General features: G+C 35.9%; 1 protein-coding gene across 6 annotated transcripts in view; it reads right to left on the bottom strand.

Moving 5' to 3' along the window:
* Positions 1-27,531, bottom strand: part of DMXL1 (Dmx like 1) — a 167,539-nt gene that overhangs the window by 56,542 nt on the left and 83,466 nt on the right. For 4 of the 6 annotated variants that reach the window (XM_076008303.1, XM_076008304.1, XM_076008302.1 and 1 more), the window contains 10 exons: positions 23,344-23,513; positions 22,448-22,545; positions 21,301-21,466; positions 20,015-20,276; positions 17,164-18,257; positions 16,104-16,295; positions 13,432-13,508; positions 11,327-11,454; positions 10,558-10,806; positions 10,101-10,214 (listed from right to left, as the gene is read on the bottom strand). In XM_076008303.1, coding sequence (XP_075864418.1) covers positions 10,101-10,214; positions 10,558-10,806; positions 11,327-11,454; positions 13,432-13,508; positions 16,104-16,295; positions 17,164-18,257; positions 20,015-20,276; positions 21,301-21,466; positions 22,448-22,545; positions 23,344-23,513 — 2,550 coding nt within the window. The remainder of the gene's footprint in view (positions 1-10,100; positions 10,215-10,557; positions 10,807-11,326; positions 11,455-13,431; positions 13,509-16,103; positions 16,296-17,163; positions 18,258-20,014; positions 20,277-21,300; positions 21,467-22,447; positions 22,546-23,343; positions 23,514-27,531) is intronic. The other 2 variants (XM_076008305.1, XM_012766105.3) reach the window with 1 other exon arrangement.

Raw genomic sequence — 27,531 nt, 5'->3', positions numbered from 1 at the left:
AGCCTGAACAAGAGTGAGATCCTGTCTCTACTAAAAATGGAAACAAATTAGCTGGACAACTAAAAATATACAGAAAAAATTAGCCGGGCATGGTGGTACATGCCTGTAGTCCCAGCTACTCGGGAGGCTAAGGCAGAAGGATTGCTTGAGCCCAGGAGTTTGAGGTTGCTGTGAGGTAGGCTGATGTCACAGCGCTCTAGCCCAGGCAACAGAGCAAGACTGTCTCCAAACAAACAAACCAACCAACAAAATTAAAACATAGGCGAGTTTTTAAAGAGAAAAAAACATTTGAAAGTATAGTCTGTGAATACAGACACATGACATGAAAATAAGAAACTGACCACACTGGAAAGAAATGTTTAAAATTTAGACTCAATGCCAGGGAGTATAAAACTACTTATCAAAACACTTGATGAAGAAGGACCAAAGGAAAAGCAACTGGCAACCAGGTTTACAGTACTAAGTGGGGCATTACACTTCAGATACTATAACTAAGAGGACTTCAGCGATACCTCTCAGCAAACAAATGACCTGTGATTTGTCTATAGTTGCTGCCTTATTTTCCCCCTCCCATTGCAGGAAGACAGATTTAAGGCACTGTTATGCTTAAATCCTGTTGCGTTAGATTGGTCATGAAGCTCAGGGGCACTAAAAAGACCATATAGCTGTTGAGTTGTTTCTGAAAATGCTAATAATCAAGTATCTAGATCTTCTGCCACAACCTGGGTGAAAACAGACTCTGCTGTTCTATTATTAAGGGGAAAAACAGCTACTTTACTAGTAATAGAAGAAAACATATCAGTATTAAGGAGAAATAAAAAGGAACTTCGATGTAGAGCTTATGAATTTTAAGGGTCGTGGAGAGGCTAGAAAGTGGCTAAGGAAAAACTAAGGCATGCACAGGGGAAAAAGTCAGATAAGAATCATGTCCTGACATAAATTTTAAAAATAAGTATTTTAGTTGCTTTGATCCATAGAAAGTACTTTCTAAAAGGAGGCTTCCATGTTAAGATAGTAGACTATATAAATATACCTTTCTTCCCTTAAGAATACTTTCCTAAACCCTTTCTAAACCCTCAGCATATGCTGCACTGTGACGTTATTAGAATTGTAAAAGTAACTCCCAAAAGAATTCAAAACACAAACAGAGAAATGGTTAAAAGGCTACATCTAAAAAATGGGAATGGAAGGAGAAGAATAAGGAAGACGACGTTGCTTTTTAAAAAATTCTCCTGTACTGCTGGATTTGTTACCACACACATCCAGTGATTAAAACTAAAACATATAAAAAGGACGTCTTTAACATTTATTTTTTTCAGCTTATTTTAAATCAGACATAATCAATATTCTGAACATAGACTTAAATGTAATTTCTTTAAAAACTGAATTTAAAGTAACCAGCAGAACTATGCCATTCTCTACTTCTTAATCTAAGGCACCCTTATGCATGGGGCTACTCCTGAGTGTCGCAGAGAGTGCATGAAGCTTCAGGAGGCATGTTATCCTGGACCTTCAAATTTGCCCCAAAATTTAGGGGGAGAGGAAAAGGTAGATTATTTAACTGATGGTTTAAAACATTTTATGTTGAAAGAAATAGATGTGGAGAAGATAAAAGTGATATAAGTTTAAAATCAAAGAGATTTTAAAATCTATTTCTTGCTTTCAGCAAGCCAATTCAGTGTAAGTCCTCAGTCTCCTAAGAGCTATCTATTCACTTTCCTTTATCATCAGGAGTACTTCAGGTAAAAAGTGTGAGAAGTACAAATGAATGTGTACTCAAGTATGAAACAGATCTTCAAAACTAATTTTACAAGTAAACTTCTAAGATTCCAAAAAGGAAAAGAAGTAATTAAATGAAGGCACTTCTTAATCTTCAAAGAAGTAAGATTAATGATTAAAAAAAAAAAAAAAAAAAAAAGCCTGACAGATGATACTATCCAGATTTTAGAAAGACTGTTTGACTCTCGGGGTCTTCCTAAGATTATTTCCTTGTACCTGGCTCCACAAATATCTACAAAAAAGAATTGATAAATATCTTAATAGAAAGTGATTTGTCTCAAACTAGAGAGCAAGGCAGTCACCAAGGTAGTTGGTATGCAAAAATGATTCACTGGAATATGGAAGGAAAATACCATAAATTCTATTTAGATTTAAAAAAAAAGAGGAAGGGGGAGACGGAGAAGGGAAAAGGCAGAGAGAAAGAAGGGACAAGGGGAGAAGGGAGATAAGGGGCAAGGGGAGAGGGAGGGAGAAGGAGGGAGAGGAAAGGAGGAGGGAGAGGAAAGGAGGAGGGAGAGGAAAGAAGTAGGGAGAGGGAAGAAAGGAAAGGGAAGAAGGGGAGGGAAGGAAGTACTGTGTTTCCCTGAAAATAAGATAGGGTCTTATATTTATTTTTCTTCAAGAAGACACCCTGGGGCTTATTTTCAGAGGATGTGTTATTTTCCCCTCAAAGCCTCAACTTGTAGCACGCACAGGATGGCCGGGACCTGACAGGGGAGCCGACCTTGTTGGTGGGGCTGCCCACACCTTTCCGGTCACCTCTGGGATAGTAGCTATCATGATGGGGCAGATGAGAAGGGCTGCTTGTCTTCTTTACTACTCTGCGACGAAATGCATGGGTTGTGCAGATATGCTGTTTAGCCACGCCCATCACTAGGTCTTATTTTCGGGGTAGGGCTTATATTGTGCAAATGCTTAGAAATCCTGCTAGGGCTTATTTTATAGGTAGGTCTTATTTTCGGGGAAACACAGTAGTAAGGGGGAGAAAATAAATTTTGTCAATGTTTAATATCTAGAACAATAGTGGTATCCATAAATATGCATATATTGAGGGTTTGCTCAAGTATGTTTTGTGAATAGGGTTATGTAATCAGAAGTCTGGAGATCACCGCCCTAGAGTTTTATTTACTTTTCAGTTACCCCAGATGCCACAACATGATTCTGTCTATAAGATTTCAACTCAAACCCAACAAACTTATTGAAAATTTGAATATAGTATATGCATACAACAGAATATTATTCAGCCTTAAAAAGGAAGGAAACTCTGTCACATCCTACAACATGAATGAACCTTGAGGACATTATGCTAAGTGAAATAAGCCAGTCACAAAAAGACAAAATACTGTATAATTCCCCTTATATGACGTATATAAAATAATCAAATACCTGGAAACAGAAAATAGAATGATGATAACCAAGGGTTGTCAGGAAGGGAAAGAGGATAGTTGTTTAATGGGTATAGTTTCAGATTAATAAAAAGTTCTGGAGATCTGTTTCATAACAATGTGATATACTTAATACTACTAAACTATACATTTAAAAATGGTTAACATGATAAATTTTGTTATGTGCTTATTATAATAAAAAATTAGAATGGAGAAAATATATCCAAACCATTTTGCTGCAGGAGTCAAGACTGCCAGAAATATTAGAAAATGGAATTAGAGAAATCACAATGAGGCTTAGTAGGTATGTAGAAATATTTGAGGGAGTCTAGGGTCAAATAGATGATCTAGATGTTGCATTTCTTAAACAGTTTCTTCTTTTATCATTATGCTTTAGCAGTGACATAAAAGGATAATGATCTGTACAAATTTATACATGTGCACTTCTTGGAGGGTTTCTTTTATTTTCTATGCTTCTTCTACCCTTACTATATAACATTTTACCTTCCCTAGCCATTTATAAAGTGAATGAATAGAATGCATTTTTTAAATTTTATTTTTTACCTTTTTAAACTTCAAATAAAATTCACATTATATAGCCCTCAACAAAAAGTCTAAGATTCTAACAAAAAATATATTCCTTTCCTCAGAAAAATTATTTTGAAGTTTAGCAGCCTTTAAAAAGTTCTTTATAATAAATCATCAGTTAAAAATGTTTGGCATAGTCAATTATATTTGAAATAGCTGGTTTGTTTTGTAAACTAAAATAAAATCCTATGTGTCCCCCAACAACTGAACAGAGCCGTTCTTGGCCAAGTAGACCCCAGAAAAACCTTAAAACTGAGTTCCTGGCCATGTTAGGAAGGGAGGTTAGACACATCTTGTTATACTCCCTTCCTTTTGGAGTTTAAACATAGCAACTGACCAACATTAATGTTAAAACAGAAATCATAAAACTGACAAAACAGACTCTTTTTGGCAATAATATACCAAATTATTATTATTAATATAAACAAGACCTAAGGCCATGCAAGGCAAAGGCTAAATCATGCTTTACAATTTATAAAATCTAGTCAAACAGTTCTTTTTTTTTTTTGCTGACATGGTGTCACATGACAGATAACAAACTCTCTTGACTTAAGCATTCCTTTCTACTGGGTCTAAATTTTTGGTTGAAGCTTAATACTCTCTATCAACTACCACCTAATGAATCCTTAAACCCACCTATGACTTGTAAGACCCCACTTCAAGATGTTCCACTTTTCAGGCTAAACCAATGTATACCTTCCATGTATTGAGTAACGATTTTACCTGCAATTTCTGTTTCCCTGAAATGTACAAAACCAAAATGTAACTCAACCACCTCCGGCGCACTTTCTCAGGAACTTGAGATTATGTCTCCCTGGACTGAGGTCACTCATATTTGGTCCAGAATAAACCTCTTTAAAATATTTTTACAGAATTTTCTCCATTAACAGTTTTATATTTTAAATGCTCAAGTCTTACCTTTTCTGGTCAAAAAATGTGCTATTTTGCTAAAGGAATGACAACAATGACACGTAATAATCACCAAATACTAAGTGCAGCAGCCTCATAGAAAAAAAACACATGACATGCTTATCACAAAGAAAACATTCATTTTATATTTCATGCCTCAATTTGGAGACATAAAAAATCATTAACTGTAAATTTATTAAGATAAACACAGAAAGTTAACACTTCTTATAATTGTAAATATTATTGCTAAATACAATAAAAATTCTTAAAAGAAAAAATTTGGTTTCCTTTACAATATGCAATGAAAAGCAAAAGTATGGATTTCTAACTGTTAGCAGAAAAAGTAATTTTTTTTTTCTTTTGAGACGGAGTCTCACTCTATCGCCCGGGCTATCATGCCATGCATTAGCCTAGCTCACAGTAACCTCAAACTCCTGGGCTCCAGTGAGCCTCCTGCCTGCCTCAGCTAGGACTACAGGCATGCACCACCATGCCCAGCTAATTTTTTCTATATATTTTCAGTTGGCCAATTAATTTATTTCTACTTTTAGTAGAGATGGGGTCTTGCTCTTGCTCAGGCTGGTCTCGAACTTCTGCCCTCGAGCATTCCTCCCGCTTCAGCCTCCCAGAGTGCTAGGATTACAGGCGTGAGCCACCACGCTGGGCCAGAAAAAGTAATTTTTTGTAAATTGCTATTGCTTAGCTCCTTCTCTACTTTAAAAATTATCCATAACAAAATAATTCAGAACTCCATGAACATATACCTGCTCTACAGTTTTAGTTAATTAGAAAAATCAGATTCTTTATTAATATATGATGTGGAATTCATAAAGAAAATTAAATTTGATTAAACATTAAATTACTAATTTATGTACTTTAACATTTTTAAGAATTCTGAAATGCCAAGCTAGAGTCTAATAAAAATCATCTATCATTTTCTTAAATGACAAGCCTAAGTTATATTTAAATATTATGTCACTAAAATAATTAGTACATTAAGTATATAACAGACATGTAGAGAGAAATATAATTTATTTCATAATGGTTCATGAGACCATTATGGCAAAGAAAACTAAAATTAGAATTTATACCAGAACAAGGAAAACAAGTAACAATTTTCAAATTACTCTCAGAGTACTAAGCTTATGAAAACAGTTTTTAGAAAATAGGTGTTTAGGGGTTCTAAACATGTATTTCATCTTTAATATACAATATTTAGATATTAATTGTCAGGAAAATGAAATAGTCTAGATTTGTCAGTTTTCACTGGCCAAATTTAAAAGTTAAAAGTTTTAAAATGTGTTAATTTTGACTAATTCAGATCAACTTTTCTAAAGTACATTATTCTATTCCCTTGGTCAGCAATGTATACTGAATATTATTTAGTACAATTAGACTCTCGGGACAACACGGTTATGTTTAACAGTAATCCAAGCACACAGGGCTACTAACCTACAACCTAAAATTTATCAGGCTGCTGTGCTGCTTCAGTTGGTGTGCTTTCAGAACAACATAATAATGCCTGAGATTTAGAACTTCACTTACATTGAAAGCCACCACTGCTAATACCTTGTCTTGGCTGTTTTTCTGTTTTCAGATTTTCTCTCTCTAGTTTTCAGTGGATCCACTTCATAAGACTGCTGCTTCTAATTACTACTACTGCCTTCACTATCTACTCTCTTCACTTCTTTCCCTTTTCTCTCTCTCTTTTTCTACCTGTCCCTTTTCAAACTGGATCAGCTTTGGAACCAGCAGGGCTTTAGCTTCATTATTCAGTGAATATACTCCTTTTTTCCTGGTTAGCAAACTGACAAGTCACATCATGTTTTCTGTAAGTACTCCTTCAGTTATTTCTGTGATTGTATTAAGAACAGTTTCTCGGTTCTCAAACGCAGATAAGCACCATATAACCTGGATGTGAATACATCCAGCACTACCACTAAGTGAATAACATATTTTAAGTATTGTATACTATTTGGCTAACATGTCCCAATACAAAAGGTTAAATATACAGATGCAGATAATTTTTGGTCACTTTGTTTTTTATTTGGGATTGAATAAATGGTTGGATACAGTTTATGATGGTACTTATGATAGTACTTGAAAATACTTTATATAATGGAACTTTTGCTTACAAACAACAACTAAATCTGAGCGGTTTAACAAGGATCAGCTTGGACTTTGAGTAAGGCTCTTTTAAGTAGAAATGTTTGGAACTGAGGACTGATGGCTGGTTAATAAGAATGCATTTTTCATTTTTTTTTAAACAGACATATGGACCTTCCTTAGCAAGAATTTATCCCTTTTTAACATTTCACATTAACAAGATCAGAGTCTTACAAGATTATTTTTTTCTCAGATCATATTTTAAAAGGGCCAAAATTACTTTACCTATTTATTTAATAACTAAACTAAATCTATGAATTTTCCATTAGACTTTGAAAGTTTTTCTTTAATTGAATTCAGATATCTGAAGTATATAGTCCAAGGCAAATTTCATATGAAGTTAGCCTTTTATTTTTTTAATCTATACAAAAAAATAATAAAGCATAGGAAGTAGCTCTTTAAAAACCAGAAAAGGGGTGTTATGAAAATTATAGTATTTAATATTTTAATAAACAAAGGTAAATTTGACAAATACAATAAATTTGCATTTGAAATCTGAACTTCATAAAGGCAAAAGGTAGATGGAAATAAGTTTAATTTAAGACAAAAGGCAGGGGCCAGAAAGATAAAATAGTGATTAGTGAGCAAGGTGTGATAGGCAGATGAATACCAGGCAGGATGGTATGAAGTTTTAGAAGAATCCATGTTAGCCTTGTACATTTTCAGTAGTTTACAGCAGCCAAAAATGAATTAGGCCCTGGCCTTGTTATAGCATTTAGGGCCATGGCAAGGAAGATTATAAAATTAATCTTCTAATGCCACTTGTCCTATTTCACAGGTGCTATTTTATGGTTAAGTCCAGGTGTCCTCAAACTACGGACCGCAGGCCACATGTGGGCCACCGAGCACATTTATCCGGCCCTCCAAGTGTTTTTGCCGCCCCTGCCTATCCTGCTTAGCAGCCGACTCGTCCAGGGCCCACAGTGCGCACTCTCCAATGGTCTGGGGCACAGTGAACTGCCCCCCCCCCCCGTTTAAAAAGTTTGAGGACCCTGGTTAAGTCAAATGCTTAATAAGAGACCCAATGTGAACTCCAGGCCCCAAAACATTAATTTTATTGATAGCTGTTCTTAAAACATGAAATTCCTTTATCAGAGAAGGCAAATATTCTATTCCAAATAGATCAATGACAAATTGCTTCTACTGCTAAAGCAGGGGGTGGCAAATTATGACCTATTTTTATAAATAATGTTTTATTGGAACACAGCTGTATTCATTTGTTTAGAAATTCTTTGGCTGCTTTGGTGCTATAAGGGCAGAACTGAACAGTTGTGAGACACCAAAGGGTCTGCAAAATTTAAATTATATATTTGGCCCTTTACAGAAAAACTTGGTTGAACTTTGTTCAAAATTATAAACTGAATTTGCCTTACTATTATTAGTAAACACAAAGCATTGAACCCTCGCCTGTATCTTTTTGGTAGGCGAGGAGAAGGGACCTGGATCAGGAAGCAAGAGAGTTCTAGGCAATGTAGGAAACAATTTCAATGCAGGAGAGAAAGCAGAAGCTAGGCCATCATGATATTTTGTTGTACAATCATACAGGGCCTTAGCTTAGTGGAAACTGCTTTTGGGAAGCATAATGCATGCCAATATTGCTACTAACGATTTTAAAATAGTTTAACAATAGATAACCACTTTTCCAACTTTCTTTTAATACAGCTTCATTCAAAGAATATTCATTTATCATGGGATAGACTCTGGAAATAATTTTCTCCTAAATAATGAAGCCAAATTCAAGATTTCTTTTTTTTTTTGAGACAGAGTCTCGCCTTGTTGTCCAGGCTAGAGTGAGTGCCGTGGCGTCAGCCTAGCTCACAGCAACCTCAAACTCCTGGGCTCGAGCGATCCTTCTGCCTCAGCCTCCCAAGTAGCTGGGACTACAGGCATGCGCCACCATGCCCGGCTAATTTTTTTTTATATATATATATCAGTTGGCCAATTAATTTCTTTCTATTTATAGTAGAGACGGGGTCTCGCTCTTGCTCAGGCTGGTTTTGAACTCCTGACCTTGAGCAATCCGCCCGCCTCGGCCTCCCAAGAGCTAGGATTACAGGCGTGAGCCACCGCGCCCGGCCTACAAGATTTCTTATCCTTCCACATTTCTCACCAATTACCTGACCTCCCAACACATGTATATCCAGACCCAGATACACACATATGTACATGTATATGCTGAGTACAGAGTATAGATGGTAGGAAGGAAGAGAATTAAAATTCATAAAGAGATAATTTTGCTGGGCTTCTCTCTTAAATGTATGCATAGGGTTTGTTTTTTTAAAAAATATTTAGTCTTTTAAAATTCATTATCAGTATAGAATGAAACAAGTTTTCAGGTACTATATATTAATAATTATTTTAATTTTTTTAATTCTTTTTTTTTTTGAGACAGAGTCTTGCTCTGTCGCCTGGGCTAGAGTGCTGTGGAGTCAGCCTAGCTCATAGCAACCTCAAATTCCTGGGCTCAAGCAATCCTCCTGCCTCAGCCTCCCAAGTAGCTGGGAATACAGGTGATTGCCACCACGCCTGGCTAATTTTTTCAATTTTTAGTAGAGACAAGGTCTTGCTCAGGCTGGCCTTGAACTCCTGACCTCAGGCAATCATCCCACCCCAGCCACCCAGAGTGCTAGGATTACAGGCGTGAGCTAACACACCCAGCCTATATATTAATAATTAAATCTACATCTCATAACCTCCAAAACTAGAAAACCAATATTATCACACATGGGCTAATAAATCACAAAAACAGAAAGGGAAAAAGCATCATGAAGATTCAAGTCAAGTTTGCTTTATATAGTATACACAGTTTTAATATTAGAAAGTTTTGAAAAGAAGATATAATTGTTTAAAATATTTACTTTTTGTGGTATTATGAACACTTAGAAATCCAAAAATCCTAATGGCCAGAATCATAATATGCAAATCATAAAGCAGCCTCATTTGAAAATGTTTTTCCAGTCATTTCAAGCCATAGTTGGATTTCCTATGATTAGCACTGACAGTGTTTTATTCTTACACAATTAAAAGTGTTAAAGTCTAAGGCATTGAAAATATCAAAAACAAAGAATTTAAAAGCAGCATAAAATAGCAGAGATGGTTGTCTAAAATGCTAATCATTGTTTTTAAATCAAAAATATGGCTTGGTTAAAGGAAACTTCTCAATTTTCTATAAATCCCAAACAAAATAAAACTAGCCCACTTTCCCCCAACCCCTCCAAAACAACACAAAGCAAGCTGAATAGTAAAAGCCTATTTCTAAAACTAATATCTTGCCTGCAAGACTGGGAGGGCTATGAGAACTGAAGGCTGACAGAGCTTTGGAAAAGCCCACACATTCCATGGAGAATACCACTACCTGGTGGGGGCTAGGCATAGCAAAGTGCCTTCCTGCCAAAGAAAGAAGAAAGAATCTGTATTTGGGATAGAATAAAAACCAGTATTACAGTGTATTTCAAAACAAATGAAAATTTCAATAGCAAACAATTTAATAAAATTATATAAGATAATTCTAACCACTGGTACAGGAGCATCTTAAAGATTGAAAACAGTACCAGAAACTTTACTACTACATTTTCACCATAAAACTATTTGTTCATGCTCTTAGAAAATGGTTTGTAACAAGAACTTTCTGAAACTAGATTAAAATGTAGTATTATGTATTTGAGAAAGTTATGAGTTAAATGAATAAATAAAAGCTTCAGTCTTAAACAAATAAACATTAAAAACTTACCAGGTAAAGCTTTTGAATGTGTCTGTTCTATGCTGGGAACATGTGCACCTCCACCAAATACTGCAGACCACATTTTTTCATTTAGAGGATGGGCCACAATCCGAAATAGCTCATTACTAGAATGTGTAGCAAGACCATGGATGAAGAGACTAAGATACACTGCTGTGAGAATCTCACAGAGCAAGATTGTAAGCCCTGACTGGGCTTCCTCGCCAGAAGAATTCAAAAGTCGAATTAGATAAGTTATTCCTAGAAGAAACAACAAACTTAGCTGCCACTTAAAATAAACTTTAAAAATTAACTACTTTTTCAAATTTTTGAAATTTTTCTAATTTAAAAAAGAATGCATTGCATCAGGATTAGATGCTCTATTTTCTTCCCTCCATTCATAGACTAGTAGAGACTATTATAGTTAATGCACAAACACTGAGCAATTTGTTCAATTTAGAGAAAACACTAAAAATCTGCAATCTGACTCAAATCTCGCAGATAAAATTTTATTGGTGTAAATGTTTTTCTATTATAACAAAAGCAAAATTATTTTAAAAAATGATATTACAAAACACTTCTGTTATTTTAGTCTAATGATCAAGGAAATATTAATGTTAAGTAAGTGCATGGTTTGTAATGAGTGGTGAATATTGAATTGGTATCTACTTTAGCAATATTTAACAATGATTATCATGTGGTAAAACCAAATCAAATCTGCTTTTTACTTAAGATTTTCAATAAGGCTAAGAAAAAACTCATATATATAAATCACTTATACCTGGCCATTGAGCTGGTGATGTATTGGGAGTTATTGCTTCATCTAAGCTTCCTGCTTTCAAAGAATGTCGATGGGGAAGCAGTACTGTTTGATATACCATTCCAGTAAACTGATTTGTCTGACACGAACTAAGAGAAGAAAACAATATTTAAATCTATGATAAATTTCATATATATTTCCATGTTTTAGATTTAATTTCTAGGGTACAAATATTTATTAATTATACTGCTTTTACATCTCAGTAGTGTACTCTATTAAAACAAAGTATCCTTTAAGTGTAAATATACACATTTTCTAAGTTAATTTAGAAAATGTATTAATTTCTAAATTAATACATTTGGCAGGTATTAAGTTTATTTAGCAAAAGACATAGAGTAAGTACAAATGAGAAAACTAAGTCATTATGGACCACAGTAAAACATAGTTATCTGGCTGAAAATAAAGCCAGTTTAGGTTCACTTTTATATTTAGCGACTAACCTGCCCTACATCAGGCACTACACCAGATACTAGGCATATAATTAAAAACAACATAATTTCTCTCCCCATGAAATTTATACTTTGGTAGGAGGATAAAACACAAATAATTTTATCATATTGTTCTTAAAGATGAAACCTATTCATATGGTGCTATGAAGGCAAAAGAGAATAATATTTTACACAATTTGGGAATTCTGGATGAGCTTTCCCAAGTAAATGAAGAACTTGAAGCTAGAACTAAGTAAACAGATGAAGAAAATAACTTACAGCTTGACATAAACTATAAAATAATTCTGACAGAAAATAGTATAAAGAATTATGTTAAATCCATTAGAAATTCCTATATCATATGGTAAGTAAATGAATATAATATTTAAACATTACACATTTATTGGTTTAAATCTATCTGGGAAATTTCTCGTCATAACATTTTGATGCATTTGTAAATAGTTTTTCTTGCTTTACTTTGCAAGAGTATCTCTTTGCTTTACTTTGTTTCAAGATGGCAGAGTAACAACTACAAAAAATCTCCTGCACACTATAGTACACACCTATGGAAACGTCAAGAAAGATAAAAATACATTGATGAAAATAAAGCCACACTCAATAATCAGAAAGTGAACCCTTGGCGGATCAGGGTCAAAGAAATCAAGTTGAAGCTACCTTGGGAATATACAACCAAGGTGGTAAGTGAGGCTACTCATGGAAAATCCAAATACATAAGATCAACAATCAAAAACCAACACCAAGGGAGGCCGATATCATGTAAGAAATAACAAACTCATTAAAAGATCTTCACCTGAGGAGACTGACATATCAGAACATTACGGAAAGTACTTTATACACAAGCTTTAAAAAAAAAAAATCAAGAAATAAATGTTATCAAAATAGAAGCAACCATTACATTCAACAAGAAATCTTATTTTTAAGACATTTTTGAGAGGGAGGGGCTGAATGGGGAGAGGCCATAGGGAGAGAGGATTAATGGGTTCAACAAGAGATCTTCAAAACGAAAAACAGAATTTTCTAAATACAAACTCTGACTAAATAAAAGACAGAACATTACTGAAGAATGAATCGGTGTTTGGAAAATGAGACTAGGATTTTTCCTGAAAGGAAACAAAAAGAGATAAAGAAAAAGAACATAGGAGATCAAAGTTAAAAGAAAAATAAGATGGACCCACAAGTTCTAATATCTAATAGGAAAGAAGACAGATGTGATAATAAAGTCAGAATATTTCAAAGAACTAAAGACAGACGCAGAAAGATCCCAGAGTGTAGCAAATAATATTTTTTAAAGCCTAAATAAATTATGGTGAAACTTTAGAGCATAAAGAGAAAAATCCTATACATCAATTCTTATGTAAAATTTTTCTCAATTTCAAATCAGTTACTCCCTCCTCTGTGCTCCACCGTGCCCAGCTTTTACTTGAGATTTGTTTGCCATAGAGTCATAAGCTAAAATTTCAAAGATGAACAAAAAATCACTCAACACCTCAAGCCATGTGCTTTTTGTATCATTTAAAAGTAGACTGCTATATATATATTTCTAAAGCAATAACACAGAAAATATGAAACCTCATTGGTTACTGCACATATTCTTAAATTTCACAAAAAGATATTTACCTGTAGTTATGACTACCACAAAGGCACTGATAAATACAAGCAGAAAGTGAGGCTGCTAACGTATGCATTACATATACCTGGAAAAAAAAAACAACAAAATTACTTTAAGTATAATTTTTTTTAAAGTATAGCTTTTTTCAAAACCTAATATGATTAGAAACTATTTCCTTCTTTTTTGTATAAAACTCATTTCTACCTAGAGAAGTCTCACTACAGAAAATTTAAAGAAAAAACACTGAAGTCTTTGGCAGAAATTATAACACACATATCTGCTACCTGATTTTTTTTTAAATTCACATGGTTGTCACTGTGCATATCTCATTTCTAGAGTAAAGGGGAACAGTTGTCAACTATCTAGTAGAGCATGAACCATGTACTGAAAGCAAAGCCTACAATGCTCAACCTGCTTTTTCCTCAACCAAAACATGAAGAACAGACTGATAATTGACAGTTCACCTATGATCATCAGGTCATTGAAGAACATGCTACCACTTATTCTAGTTACCAAAGAAAACAATTCCGAGAGAGTGACACTTTAGAAAAATGAGAAAGTATAAGGTATGAGAAACTGCAACTGAAAGGCAGTAGAATCAAATACTTCTACTGAGGAAGAGAAGACTCTAAATATGGCATGGCAAGAGCTATAACAGAAGCAGAACTGAGAGGATGAAGGAGAAGCTTAAGTTAGGCAATAAAGTAGACCAGACTAGAATATTAAAAGACCAGGTTCTTGATCTGATTATGAAGTATAAAGTCTTTTATGTAGATAAAAATGGGGAGTGATAGAGCATAACTTAATTGCTAATTTCTCCTTCAATTGTCAATAAAACATATGGTATGAATTAAAATCAAAGACATTATCATATAATTGAAGATGGCAAAGGCCACGTATTGGAGACTGCAAAAATGATCGCAATATTTTGCAGGTTGTGCAATACAGAGCTGGAGTCTATTTATCCACTCACTGAATCTGAGCTGCCCTTGTAACTTGCTTTGATCAAGAGGATACAACAGAAGTGATGTGTAAGTTCTGAACCTACACCTCAAAAGACCTTGTAAATTCTATTCTTTCTGCTCTTAAACCTCTGCAAACCCCCATGTGAAAGAAAACTGTGTGACTGGCCCATGGGGGGCATAGACGTTTGGTCAAACCTTATTTTCGGTGTGTCTGTGAGGTGCTTCTAGATGAGATAACCATTTGAATCAGTAAACTAATTAAAGCAGATTGTGCTCTGTAATGTGGGTGGGCACCATCCAATCAATTGCAAGACCTGCATAGAACAAAGAAGGCGAAATAAGAGGGAACTTCTCCTGCCTAACTGAATTAAGCTAGGGCATTGGCTTGAACTGAAACATCCGCTCTTCTTGGATCTCAAGATCCTGACTTTCAGACCAGAACTTACACCTTAGGCTTTCCTGGTTTCTCAGGCCCTCAGACTCAAACTGGAACTATAACCATCAGCTCTGCTGGGTCTCCAGCTTGCCAAATGCAGATCTTGGGACTTCTCAGCCTCCACAGTCACAGGAACCAATTCCTCATAATAAATCCCTCTCTCTCCACACACACACACACATCCTATGGAGTCTGTTTCTCTGGAGAACCCACACTAATATATTAGGGTTGCTTGCTGGAGGATGAGACACATACGGCCCAGATTCTCCTGTCTGCCCTGTCAACACTTTGCCAACTACCAGAAATGTAAATGATGCCATCCGAGATCATCAAGAATTCAGTCAACCCACCAGCTGATCAAACATGACTGAGAGAGTCCAGACATCAGTCCAGCTGGCTCAAACCAGAACAACTGACAAAGCGACCCACAGAATCATGAACAAAATAAATGATGGCTTTTTTGAAGCCACTAATATTTTAGGGCAGTTCTTAAGCAGCAAAAAGCTAACTGATTCATGACAGCTATGCTACAATTAAAGTTAAATAAGGAATATAGTTTGGCTGAAATGAGCACAATCTGAAGTAAATTAAATTCCAAATTGTATAATAAGCACTATGGGCATTTATACTACAAAGCAGTACAGAAAAAGTAGTAAAATTCAATTACAAGGATTAAGGTTACCCAAGAGGGTAAAACTGTGGAAGGGGAGTCAAGCAGAAAATTAAACTAGTGTGATACCGTAACCTGTAAGGTGGGCAAAAACCAAATGACGATGAGGGAAAAACTAAGGGGATATTAAAAAATAGCCAAACTTGGTCATATTTCAAAGGATTTCAATATGTCTGGAGAGTAAAGATAAAATATGAAATGTGATATTAACAACAGATAAAGTAGAGTGATGATGCATAGGATGCTATGATTGATTAGATAATTAACTATAACAGTATGATTAGTTTAGCATTAGATAAGGTTCCATCAGTTTTTTGGCTCTATGTACTACTAATTACTCTTATTTTAATAAAGCATCTAAGACTAAATACCTAGCATTTTGATAAAAAAAAATTAAAGTATCTTACTGGGTATAAGTAACACAAGTAAGTTAGGCCTGGTTTACAACAAAAGTTGTCTTTAACTAGAATCAATATAGAATTGGCAATGCAACCCTAGCTATGTCTAGTCTGATATCTAAAATTATTTTTAAGCAAAGCCTTAATACTAAACTTGTAGGTTTATCAATGTATATAGGTAAATTACAAGCTTGAAACCAAATATACTTACTTTATTGCTTTGGATGTCAGGATGGGGTGGTGAATCTAAGTTTATGATGGCATGTAGAATATCATGTGTTAGATTACTAAGGTGTAGTAATGGGTTGGCAACTACTGTTTTGGCACTGGCTGTACAAGCGAAGAGGAGAGGCACTGAGGTTTGTTCTGACAGAGGGCTAGGAAATAGTGGTTCTGATGTTTCCTTAGAAAGAGAGGAAAAAAATTTAATGAACTATATTTATAGTCACAATCCATTACTTAAGTAATTCAGGGGGCTCCTTGAAACATTTCTGAACAATTAAAAACTGAAAGAATAGAAATTTTAAGAATTAGAAGGGATCTGAGGAAGTCAACATTCTAAAAATCATACTTAAAAATAATAGAATACCCTATTTTTTCAACCACACCTGCGTTGAAAAAAAAAAAAAAAAAAGAATACCCTATTTTAGTAAGGAGAAGCTCATTACCTCACAAAGCATTTATATAAGACTGTGGAGTATGGCCGGGCGCGGTGGCTCACGCCTGTAATCCTAGCTCTCTGGGAGGCCAAGGCGGGCGGATTGCTCGAGGTCAGGAGTTCAAAACCAGCCTGAGCAAGAGCGAGACCCCGTCTCTACTATAAATAGAAAGAAATTAATTGGCCAACTAATATATATACAAAAAATTAGCCGGGCATGGTGGCGAATGCCTGCAATCCCAGCTACTTGGGAGGCTGAGGCAGGAGGATTGCTTGAGCCAGGAGTTTGAGGTTGCTGTGAGCTAGGACGCCATGTACTCACTCTAGCCTGGGCAACAAAGCGAGACTCTGTCTCAAAAAAAAAAAAAAAAGACTGTGGAGTATGAATTAAGCAGGCCATAAGACCTGATAAGGTCTTGAAGGCAAGACAATTGCCTTCAAACTGAAATATATACTCATCTCTACAAATTTTTAATATGAAAGCCCACACAAAAGGGAACATTCCCTAAAGCCACTGTAATGAAGAAAATCAACCGTTTTAATACTCAAAACTAAAAGAAAAAACCAAAAACTGTTTCAGATATGCTATTTTTTACTATCATAAGTTACATACCTGCTGAGATTCTTGTAAAAGCAAAATCAATTCCATTCTCACAGATGCAAGACCCCCACCATGGGATCCATGAAGTATGCAGTAACTAAGAAACATCCTCAAGAGTGACTGATATTTCAAGAGCCACCGTCTTTTTTCCTGAAAATTTTCTCTCAGTTGTTTCACTTTTGTTTGGTGAAGCAAATCTTCAGCATCCTCATTTAATCCAAATCCATCTCCATTTTTGCCAACTGCAGACTGTAGTTCTTCAGCATCTGAGCAGAAGTCACAAGTCTTCTGAAGAGCTATTACCTCTTTTTCAAGCCAGTGGTATAGTTGGTAACGCAATTTTCCACCATCTATTTCATAACCAGTAGATAAAGTACGAAGTTCGACTGTGAGAATCTTTAAACAGGCTCTAAATTTTAACTGAACTGCAATTATATCTTCTGATGGATTTAAGATGTCATTTTCATCTAGTGTGCTGAAAGATTCTGTGTAATTAGAACTTATTTCCTCTAATTTTTTATCTATTTTTCTCTGTATAGGTTTCAGTTCTTTCATTGCAATAGGGAGATCCTCATTTTCCTCATCATTATCACTGTCCCATTTTAACTCTAAAGAGTCATCCTGAAATACAACACTTGGTTGGCTCCAGTCAAAAGAAAGAGTGGAGTTCGATTGCTTTTCTGAGGAACCTTCTGAAGAAGATCCAAAACCATTCAACAGTGACTGTGACCAATCAACAGCAGAAGACTTGTCTTCCCCTGTATCCAACTTTAATGGTGAAGAAGGAGAACAGTCTTTACTAGTATCCAGAAAACTAGATGCTCTACAGAAAGGTTTTGTTTTCTTGATGACTTTGGGCATCTTTGACAATACTTCCAAAGCCAACATGGGGCAACCAGCTTTTAAATGAGCACTAGCAGTAGTAAAAAATAATCTTCTTTCATTTAAATTAATTGTTCCTGCCAGTCCACTTTTTCCTGCTAGACCCACGTGTGTGGAAAACGTATCAGTTGATCCAAAATGACGTCTCAGCAAAACAGGATGTGTTCTTAGGTAATTGTAGAAATTAAAAACTGCGGGATTACAGGATGACATCACAACTTGATCTGAAAGCAAATTCATTTTATGAGTTATTTTCTCAGTTAAACTCTAAACTATATGCTAAGACCTACATTTCATTTCCACTTGCATGTAGACACTTTTGCCTCATGGTATTTTTGTTTAGTGTGCCACTGATCCAAACCACGCTTTACCCAGATATCTACTTGATTAACTCACTAATTTTCACCAGTTCTTTGGTCAAAGGTCGCCTTAGCAGAAAAAATAAGGCTTCTTGACATAAAACTATGCTTCCCCGTTTAATTTACCTATTCCTCAAGCTAAAAACCCAGGAGTTATCCATGGGTCCTGATTCCTTCATACTCCATATCCAATTCAGTCCTGTCTAGTCAACCTTAAAATCATGTCCCAAATCCAACCACTTTTCTCTGCCTCTAACTCCTATCATCCTGGTCCAAGCCACTATTACCTTTTGTAATTTTCTTCTAGAAGAATATAGGTTTAATTGGCTCTAAAAGTATATAAACATGTATTAATCCCAAATCAAAACACATTTTTTGTAAGAATATGTGTAAGTATAAGAAAGTGGCTGGAAGGGGTGTTTTGTTTTTTCCTTTATTACATAGAGGCCAGTTTGAAAATCTTTAGCTTGGATGGCTAGGAGACTCAAATGACTTACGTGGCTTTCTCATAAGTTAGAAGGTAAGGTACATGATACTTCCTGATTAAATGATGCCACACAAAAAACTATGAACTAGATACAGGGCACGGTGGCTCACGCCTGTAATCCTAGCACTCTGGGAGGCTGAGGCGGGTGGATTGCTCGAGGTCAGGAGTTTGAAACCAGCCTGAGCAAGAGTGAGAGCCCGTCTCTACTATAAATAGAAAGAAATTAATTGGCCAACTAATATATATAGAAAAAATTAGCCGGGCCTGGTGGCGCATGCCTGTAGTCCCAGCTACTCGGGAGGCTGAGGCAGGAAGATCGCTTGAGCCCAAGAGTTTGAGGTTGCTGTGAGCTAGGCTGACATCACGGCACTCACTCTAGCCTAGGCAACAAAGCGAGACTCTGTCTCAGAACAAAACAAAACAAAACAAAACAAAACTATGAACTAGAACCTTTTCCAATTAGTATTACAGATGATATGACACCCATTATGCCAGTTAACAGACACAATTCAATTGTACCTACAGAAAAATAAGTAAAAAGCAAATCTAATTACATTTATATAAATTTATATAAAGAATTCCATTTTATACTAGTCTCCAGGAAAACTTTAACACAGAGAATTTCTAAAAGGAAAGGCAGAAGTAGAGCCCAAAATAGTATGTCAAAAAATCTCTACATTACTTACCTCATGAACAAAACAGCTAAGAGTTTATTTAGCTTAAGATTTTCTATCATATCACTTAAGTCGACTTTCTTTATACTAAATACATTTTTACTAGAAGAATTATAAAGCTGATTAACATGCTATATTCAACCTAAGATAAAAAAGCTGGCTTCATATAAGTATTTCTTCAAAATGTGTATATTTAAGTATTGACAATATTTATGCTTAATAAATTTATTTCATAAAAACAGAAAGTTCAAAGTTCTTGGTTTTCAAAGGATTTATCTTTCTGAAAACAAACAAAAAACCCCAGTATATATATAACCCTGTGTCCTCAAGCAAAACCGTAAAGTCCTAAGACTATGAATTCAATTGGTCTGCATTACCCTTAACATCTAACAGAATGGTCTGAACATCCATCAAGTACCAATAACACTCTTAATCATTAACATCTGATAAATGCAGCTTACCATCATCCTCTCTAATAGGTTGCTTTATTAATGTTTCCAGAGCACCACTATAATCTTCCAAAATCCAATATGCCATACTCCGAAGAAAAGGATCATAATGTATATTTATGTTCAATGAACTAAGTTCCTTGACAGGAGAATCAATTCCCAAAACTTTTTTACGTAAAATAGATTTATATGTTGCAGATGTATCAAATTCAGACTCATAGAGTCTTGCTATTACGAGAGCCAACTGAATGTCATTCAGTTTTTCCAGACATACCTTTATAAAAAGAGAAATACTGTTTATAAATAAGAAGGGGCAGCTTTCATTTTTATATAAACTCAACTAATAACTAGAAAAAAGGCTTAATTAATATCCAAAATTAGCAAACAAGGATTAGAAAGAAAACATATACTGCTTGCTTTAGCAAATCTACATGAGAACATTTGTTAATACTTATAAATCTACCTGTTATTATTAAATACATATTTATTATTTGCAAAAAGAATTAGCCTAATAAGGAAACATTAGATAATTTTAAATAGTACCAATTTAAGCTATGTATTTTATTTCAGTCTTAAAGTTTACTGGGAAATAAACAGTTAGGAATTTTCTTTTTTTTTTTTTTTTTTTGAGATGGAGTCTAACTCCTGCTCCGGCTATAGTGAGTGTCGTGGTGTCAGCCTAGCTCACAGCAACCTCAAACTCCTGGGCTCAAGCAATCCTCCTGCCTCGGCCTCCCAAGTAGCTGGGACTACAGGCATGTGCCACCATGCCCGGCTAATTTTTTCTATATATTTTTAGTTGGTCAATTAATTTCTTTCTATCTCTAGTAGAGACGGGGTCTCGCTCTTGCTCAGGCTGGTTTTGAACTTCTGACCTTGAGTGATCCATCCGCCTCAGCCTCCCAGAGTGCTAGGATTACAGGCATGAGCCACCGTGCCAGGCCAAGAATCTTCTAAGATTCATCAAATAAGACAGCTAGATATGGGTTCAAATATGTTTCAACTGATAGGACAAACCTTTTAATTTTTTTTAACCTGTTCATGAATATCCTTAAGAGCCAGATCAATTACTCATCTGTACCAACCAACAAAATCTAGTTAATCTTAATTCTATATAAATACCATTCAAGCTAAAGGAAAAAATTTTAAAATGTCACTTAAATATTGACAGTTTACTTTAGGTATGTATTTGGCCTTGTGTTATATCCACTACAGTTGAAATTAAAAAACTAAAACTTAAGTCCTAAAGAGTTTAAAAGGATGACAATGCTATTTCTTTTTAAAGTTCCATTCATTACCTCAATTGCATCTCTGAGGCAACCAGCTAAAAGAAAAAATGCTGCAGAATGTTCAAATCTTTGTTTGCCTAGCAAAGAAAAAGCGTTCTTTAAAGCTGCTTTACGCCACCGTTCATCCTCAAAATTGTGTCCAAAAAACTGTGTCATCCTGGTGTCTTTTTGAGATCTATAAAGGAAAAAACACATACAAAAATTTTGGAATACAATTTTTCTATATCAGAATCAATCTCCTAAGGTTAGGACTTAAAAATGAAGGCTCAATAGAAATATCTGACAGTTCATAAATTACTATGTTTGCTTCTTTTCCTAGTAAAAAAAAATATTAGGTAAACATTTATTTTTTCATATAAATCTCAGAGATTATGGAAAAATTTTCTTTCAAACTTCAAAGAAAAACACATTAGTAGGTAAAAAATTACTTTTAAATCCATGAAAAATATATAACTTATATTAACTTCTGTGCTACTTCACCATTTAAAACTCATCAGTAAGTAACCTTTTCTGGCTGCCTATATGAGAATGACCTTAGTGATCAAAATCTAAAAAATTCACCCTGATTTAAAACAAGCCTAAAACATTCAGTATCTTAAAAAATTGACATGGCACTAAAATTTTGCTGTTCATGTGGATCACCTGGAACTAAACCAAAAACAAATAATGAATTATTTATAATCATCATGTTCATCAGTCTTACTGAGAAGTAAAAAAGAAATTCTAAGTGAATTCAGCTCAGGAATGAAGTCAGAGCCCACCGGAGGGAGAGAGTTTTGAGGGATAGCCTGGCCTATGTGCTTTCAATAGGACAGAGGGTAGATGCCTGTTCCAGACTCTATCAATGCATCTTATTCTCAACCCCATATGCAAGTTTCTACTTTAGTTACCTTTGTTTCACAAGAGCATCATGAGAAGTTCTTAAAATAAACAAAGAATGTGTTTCTGGACTGACAATTCTGAAAACAAACTGAAGTGACCTCATCAGGTTTCTTCCACTCCGGAAAACTGGGCTTTTCCCTATGACATCTCTCTATACATACAAAAATAACTAAGAATCTACATGAATCAACATCAACAAGAACAACAAATCGTACTTTGTACATTCACTCCTTATAAACAGGTTTTAACTTTGAAATGCAGTTTTCTTACATACCTATATAATCCCCAAATCACAGCTTTCTTTTTCATTGCAAGGTAAAAAAGGGCAGCATCTAAAGGATCATTCTTTCTATAAAAGGCTGCTTTGGCTACCTATAATTAGAAAATACTGGTCAAAATTGTACAGAAACAGCTTTTAAGTAAACAAATAATTCCCCTCATATACAAGACTAGCACAAATTATCTATTTAAAAGTTCAATAAATTTAAAAATATGTATATGAATACATGTATGCATATATAAAATAATAACACAAGTAACTTATGGGCTGGTTGCAGTGGCTCATGCCTATAAACCCAGCACTTTGGGAGGCTGAGATAGGAAGATAGCTTGAGGTCAGGAGTTTCAGGTTGCAGTAAGCTACAATTATGCCACTGCACTCTAGCCTGGGCAACAGAACAAGACCCTGTCTTTTCAAAAAAAAAAAACAAAAAACAAACAAAAAAAACAGAGAGAAAGAGAAAGTAATAGCAGAGGAGATATGGAATGCAACCTAAAAAAAAAACATCCCATGGCCAGGCACAGTGGCTCACGTCTATAATCCTAGTACTCTGGGAGGCTGAGGCAGGCGGATTGCTCAAGGTCAGGAGTTTGAGACCAGCCTGTGCAAGAGTGAGACCCCGTCTCTACTAAAAATAGAAACTAATTAATTGGCCAACTAAAAATATATAGAAAAGATTAGCCGGGCATGGTGGCACATGCCTGTAGTCCCAGCTGCTCAGGAGGCTGAGGCAGAAGGATCGCTTGAGCTTAGGAGTTTAAGGTTGCTGTGACACCATGGCACTCTAGCCCGGGCAACAGTGTGAGACTCAGTCTCAAAACAAACAAACAAACAAAAACATCCAAAAGACATTAATTTTTTTTTTTTACTCCAAAAGAAAAAACACTTACTTTTTCTATGCATTTGCGTAAGATGCGGGTATTCCGGACCCACCATCCCACACCCATAGCTCTCAGTTCAGACCAAGTGGGATCATCTTTCTGCATTGTTGGTAACATGTTCAGCAATTCTTCTTCTGCTACTGAGTGAAATGCCCAAGCAAAATGACTAGTAGACAGGCCTAATGATATGTAAAAAATAATGTTTATAAGAAATACACATATACAATGATTATCAGAAATATGTGTTCCACATTTGTAATATAAATGTATAAACTTTTAAGGGATTCACAGTTACACTTTTTTAAGATTGGTGGAAGTATGAGATATTTTCTTATTCTTACTTCTCCAAACAGCTCTATCATTCGAATGAGGATTTTATATAATTAACATTTTTTTAAAAAAAGAAATGACAAAATGCTTATGGTAAATACTGCCATGCTGAAGTATTTTTGCTCTTTAGCTACTATCCATAATCCTTTTTTAAAAAATGATAAAAATTTAAAGCATTATTCTATATTGCCATGTTTCTCTCTTCAAAGCTGTTTCTCACCATTCTTCGGTCAACGTTTTGAGGAAGTAATTCCATGAAATTAAAAAAATCAAGTAAACAAAAAAAGTTGGTGAACTAATAATAGCACTGCAAAAGACTCCATAATCAGAATGCATACATTAAATTTCAGCTCTACTAATAACTACCTAAATAACCAGGAGCAAATTCCTTAGTCTCTTAATGCCTCACTTTCTTCAAATACAAAATGTAAATAATCATGGAACTACCTTATTACACAGTTTTGAGGATTCAATGAAATAATATAGTTTATAAATTTAGAATAGAATCTGGCACATAATGATTATTTTTCATATCACCATTTTGGTGATAATAAGATATTTTTATATTTATACCACATCATTTATGTCAGCAATTCTCTCAATCTAATGGCCTGCACATGTGGTATTTATTGCTTAGCTTCTATTTTCTCTCTTCAGAATACATTTTGTTTAGCACTAATGGACGAAGTAAATAATTATTTTTTATAATTACAAGATGTGGCTTTAAGATATATGACCTCAAATTTATAAGCTATGCCAAGGAATAATATCCTATGCCAAGTAATCTGAAATGCTTGCTACACCAAAGACTTTGGAAATAGAAATTTAAAAAAAAACTATGCTATAAATGGACTATTATTCTAAATTATTTTTAGATCCCTATTATCTCTCTAGCAACTTCAATAAATTTTCATAAATAATTAAATAATTCTATTCAGACATCAGCCACAAAGGCAGAACAGGAAGTCCCAGGCTTCACTCCATGCCATGGTTTGCATATTTGTGTCCCTCCAGAATTCACATTGAAATTTAATCCCCAGTGTAATAGTATTAACAGGTGGGGCCTTAAGGAGATAATTATATCATCCCTGCATGAATGGGATTAATGCTCTCATAAAACGGCTCAAGAGAACTAGCTGGTCCTTTTTGCCCTTCCCACCATGTGAGGATGCAGCAACAGGGCACCATCTATAGTGCAGAGATCAAGCCCTTATTAAACACTAATACTGCTGGCATCTTGATCTTGGACTTCCCAGCCTCCAGAAATGTGAAAAATAAATTTTTATTATTTATAAATTACCCAGTCTAAGGTATTTTGTTATAAGCCCCAAAACACTAAGATACCTCCTCCCCACTCCCATAAGTTCAACTAGCAACTATCCACAGACAATAACACCTTTGTATAATAACCCCCAAACCTGGGAATGAGCCTGAGATACCTCCGTGGACTACAGAACCGAATAAAAACTGCATCAGAAGGGTAAAAGTAGCAGTCTCACTTTGAAAGCATCATCCCTCCTCCTCCAAGTCAGCACAGTGCAACACAGAATTGGTTTCCCCTGGATCTAGAGTTTCTACAGTGGGAAAAGAAAGCTGGGGGCAGATATCCAGCTTCTCTAACATTCTCAGATACTTCCTAGGAAGCCCATGCTGGTCTCACCTTATGAGGAACACTGGAGACAACAGCACAGCTAAACTGCTTGAGTTTGGGTAGAAACAAAGAAAGGAGGTGGAGCTCACAGCAACTAGCACACGGATCCTAGTGGTAACTCTGTGTTCCCTGCCAATGGTAGTGCCCAATTAGAGGTATCAGTCAACACCATAGCACCACAGCCCACCCTCAAAGCTGAGCTGGCTACTTTCAGAAACACGGTAGGAAGTTTAGCCTGGCTTAAATCCCTAGATGGACAGCCTTAGAGTCCATTCCAAGGCCCCACGCAGACAGGAGATGTCTACCTCTGTGCATTTCTTTCTTTTTTTTTTTTTTTTTGAGACAGAGTCTCACTGCCTTGGGGTGGTGTCTGAGTCTGCGTCAAGCTGTTGTTTGGACTTCTAGGTTGGGCAGTCCTAGCCCCTCAGCTTTTCTGAAATGCACCAAGGCCCGGGCGTGGTGGCTCACACCTGTAATCCTAGTACTCTGGGAGGCCGAGGCAGGAGGATTGCTCAAGGTCAGGAGTTTGAGACCAGCCTGAGCAAGAGCAAGAGCAAGACCCCATCTCTACTAAAAATAGAAAGAAATCAATGGTCAACTAAAAATATATAGAAAAAATTAGCCGGGCATGGTGGCGCATGCCTGTAGTCCCAGCTACTTGGGAGGCTGAGGCAGGCGGATTGTTTGAGCTCAGGAGTTTGAGGTTGCTGTGAGCTAGGCTGACACCACGGCACTCTAGCCCAGGCAAGAGTGAGGCTCTGTCTCAACAACAACAAAAAAAAAAAAAAGAAAGAAAGAAAGAAATGCACAGAGGTAGACATCTACAGAAATGTACCAAGGTAGAGCTTAGGGGTTAGACCTAAGCTGAGACTCCAAACAGTACATGACCCAGACTCAGCACACTGCAAGGCCTCCCTGAGATGCCAGCCACAGCACATGTCTGTGGAGAATAGAGGTTGAACCTGCCTGACTCAGGAGTCTAAACAGTGGGCCCAGACTCAGAGCTTACTCCAAGGCCCTGCCCAGTCAGGGAGACACTCGTTATAGTATATTTCTGCAATTCACAGGGGCTAGACTTGAGTGATCCGGGGGCCCAACAGATGCTTGGCCCAGCCCCAAAGCTCATACCAAGGCTTCACCAGGGCAGAGAGGCAAGCCTCAACTATGCATTTCTATAGAACATAGACTCAGGACCTGTCCATCCAGAGTAGCAACTCTGCCTAACCTTGGGGCCACCCTGCAGTCCTGTCTACCTTCAGAATAAAAATAGCAATATTTCTCTGGCCAGTGAACAAATCTTATGACCCAGCCAGCAATTCTGACTAATTGCATAGCCAGCTCTAACTGACTACAGAGTTCAGCCAGTGGTCTCACAGAACAGAACACAGCCAGCACTACTACCTAACCTCAAAACAAAAGCAGTGGGCTGAGCCACCTAGAGAGCCTGACAGCAAGCTCCACCTACCTGGGGTCATTTCCAGCTGACCTATACATAATCAAAGGCTAGACTAAATAGCAAAAGTCTATCCCTGCCAAGGAATACCTGTAAAGACCAGAAGAGGTGGCTGTCTCCTCAAATGTGTGGACACCAAAGCAAGGACATAAGGATTGTGAAGAATCAGGGAATCATGACACCTCCAAAAGAAACTACTAATAAATAGAGAGTTGAACCCTAAAGAGAGAGAGATCTATGAAAGGACTAACAAAGAATTCAAAATAATCCACTTAAAAAGATCAGTGAACTACACATGGATGGAAATTAAATGAACTTCAGGAAAAAACACACACACACACACACACACACAAACAAGTAGACAGAAAAATAGAAACAAAAACCAAATAGAAATCCTAGCGCTGAAGAATAACTGAAAAATTGAATAGAAAGCTTTAATAACAGGCTTGTTATCAAGGAGAAGAAAGAATCAGCAAGCTCAAAGACAGAACACTTGAAAATATCTAGTTAGAGGAACAAAAGAAAAAAGAATGGAGAAAGCCTACAGGAATTATGAAACACCATGAAGAGGCCTAATTTTCATATAATAGAAGTTTCAGAAGGAAAGGAAAGACAAAAAGGGCCAGAAACCATATTTAAAGAAATAATGGGTAAAAACTTCCCAAATCTGGGGAAAGATGCTAACATGCAGGTATAGGAAACACAAAGGTCTCCAATCAATTTCAATCCACAGAGGAGTCCACTAAGACACATAATAACCAAA

Source organism: Microcebus murinus, chromosome 11 (assembly GCF_040939455.1).
Source record: "Microcebus murinus isolate Inina chromosome 11, M.murinus_Inina_mat1.0, whole genome shotgun sequence".
Taxonomy (NCBI): domain Eukaryota; kingdom Metazoa; phylum Chordata; class Mammalia; order Primates; family Cheirogaleidae; genus Microcebus; species Microcebus murinus.
This window is presented reverse-complemented; position numbering and strand designations above follow the sequence as displayed.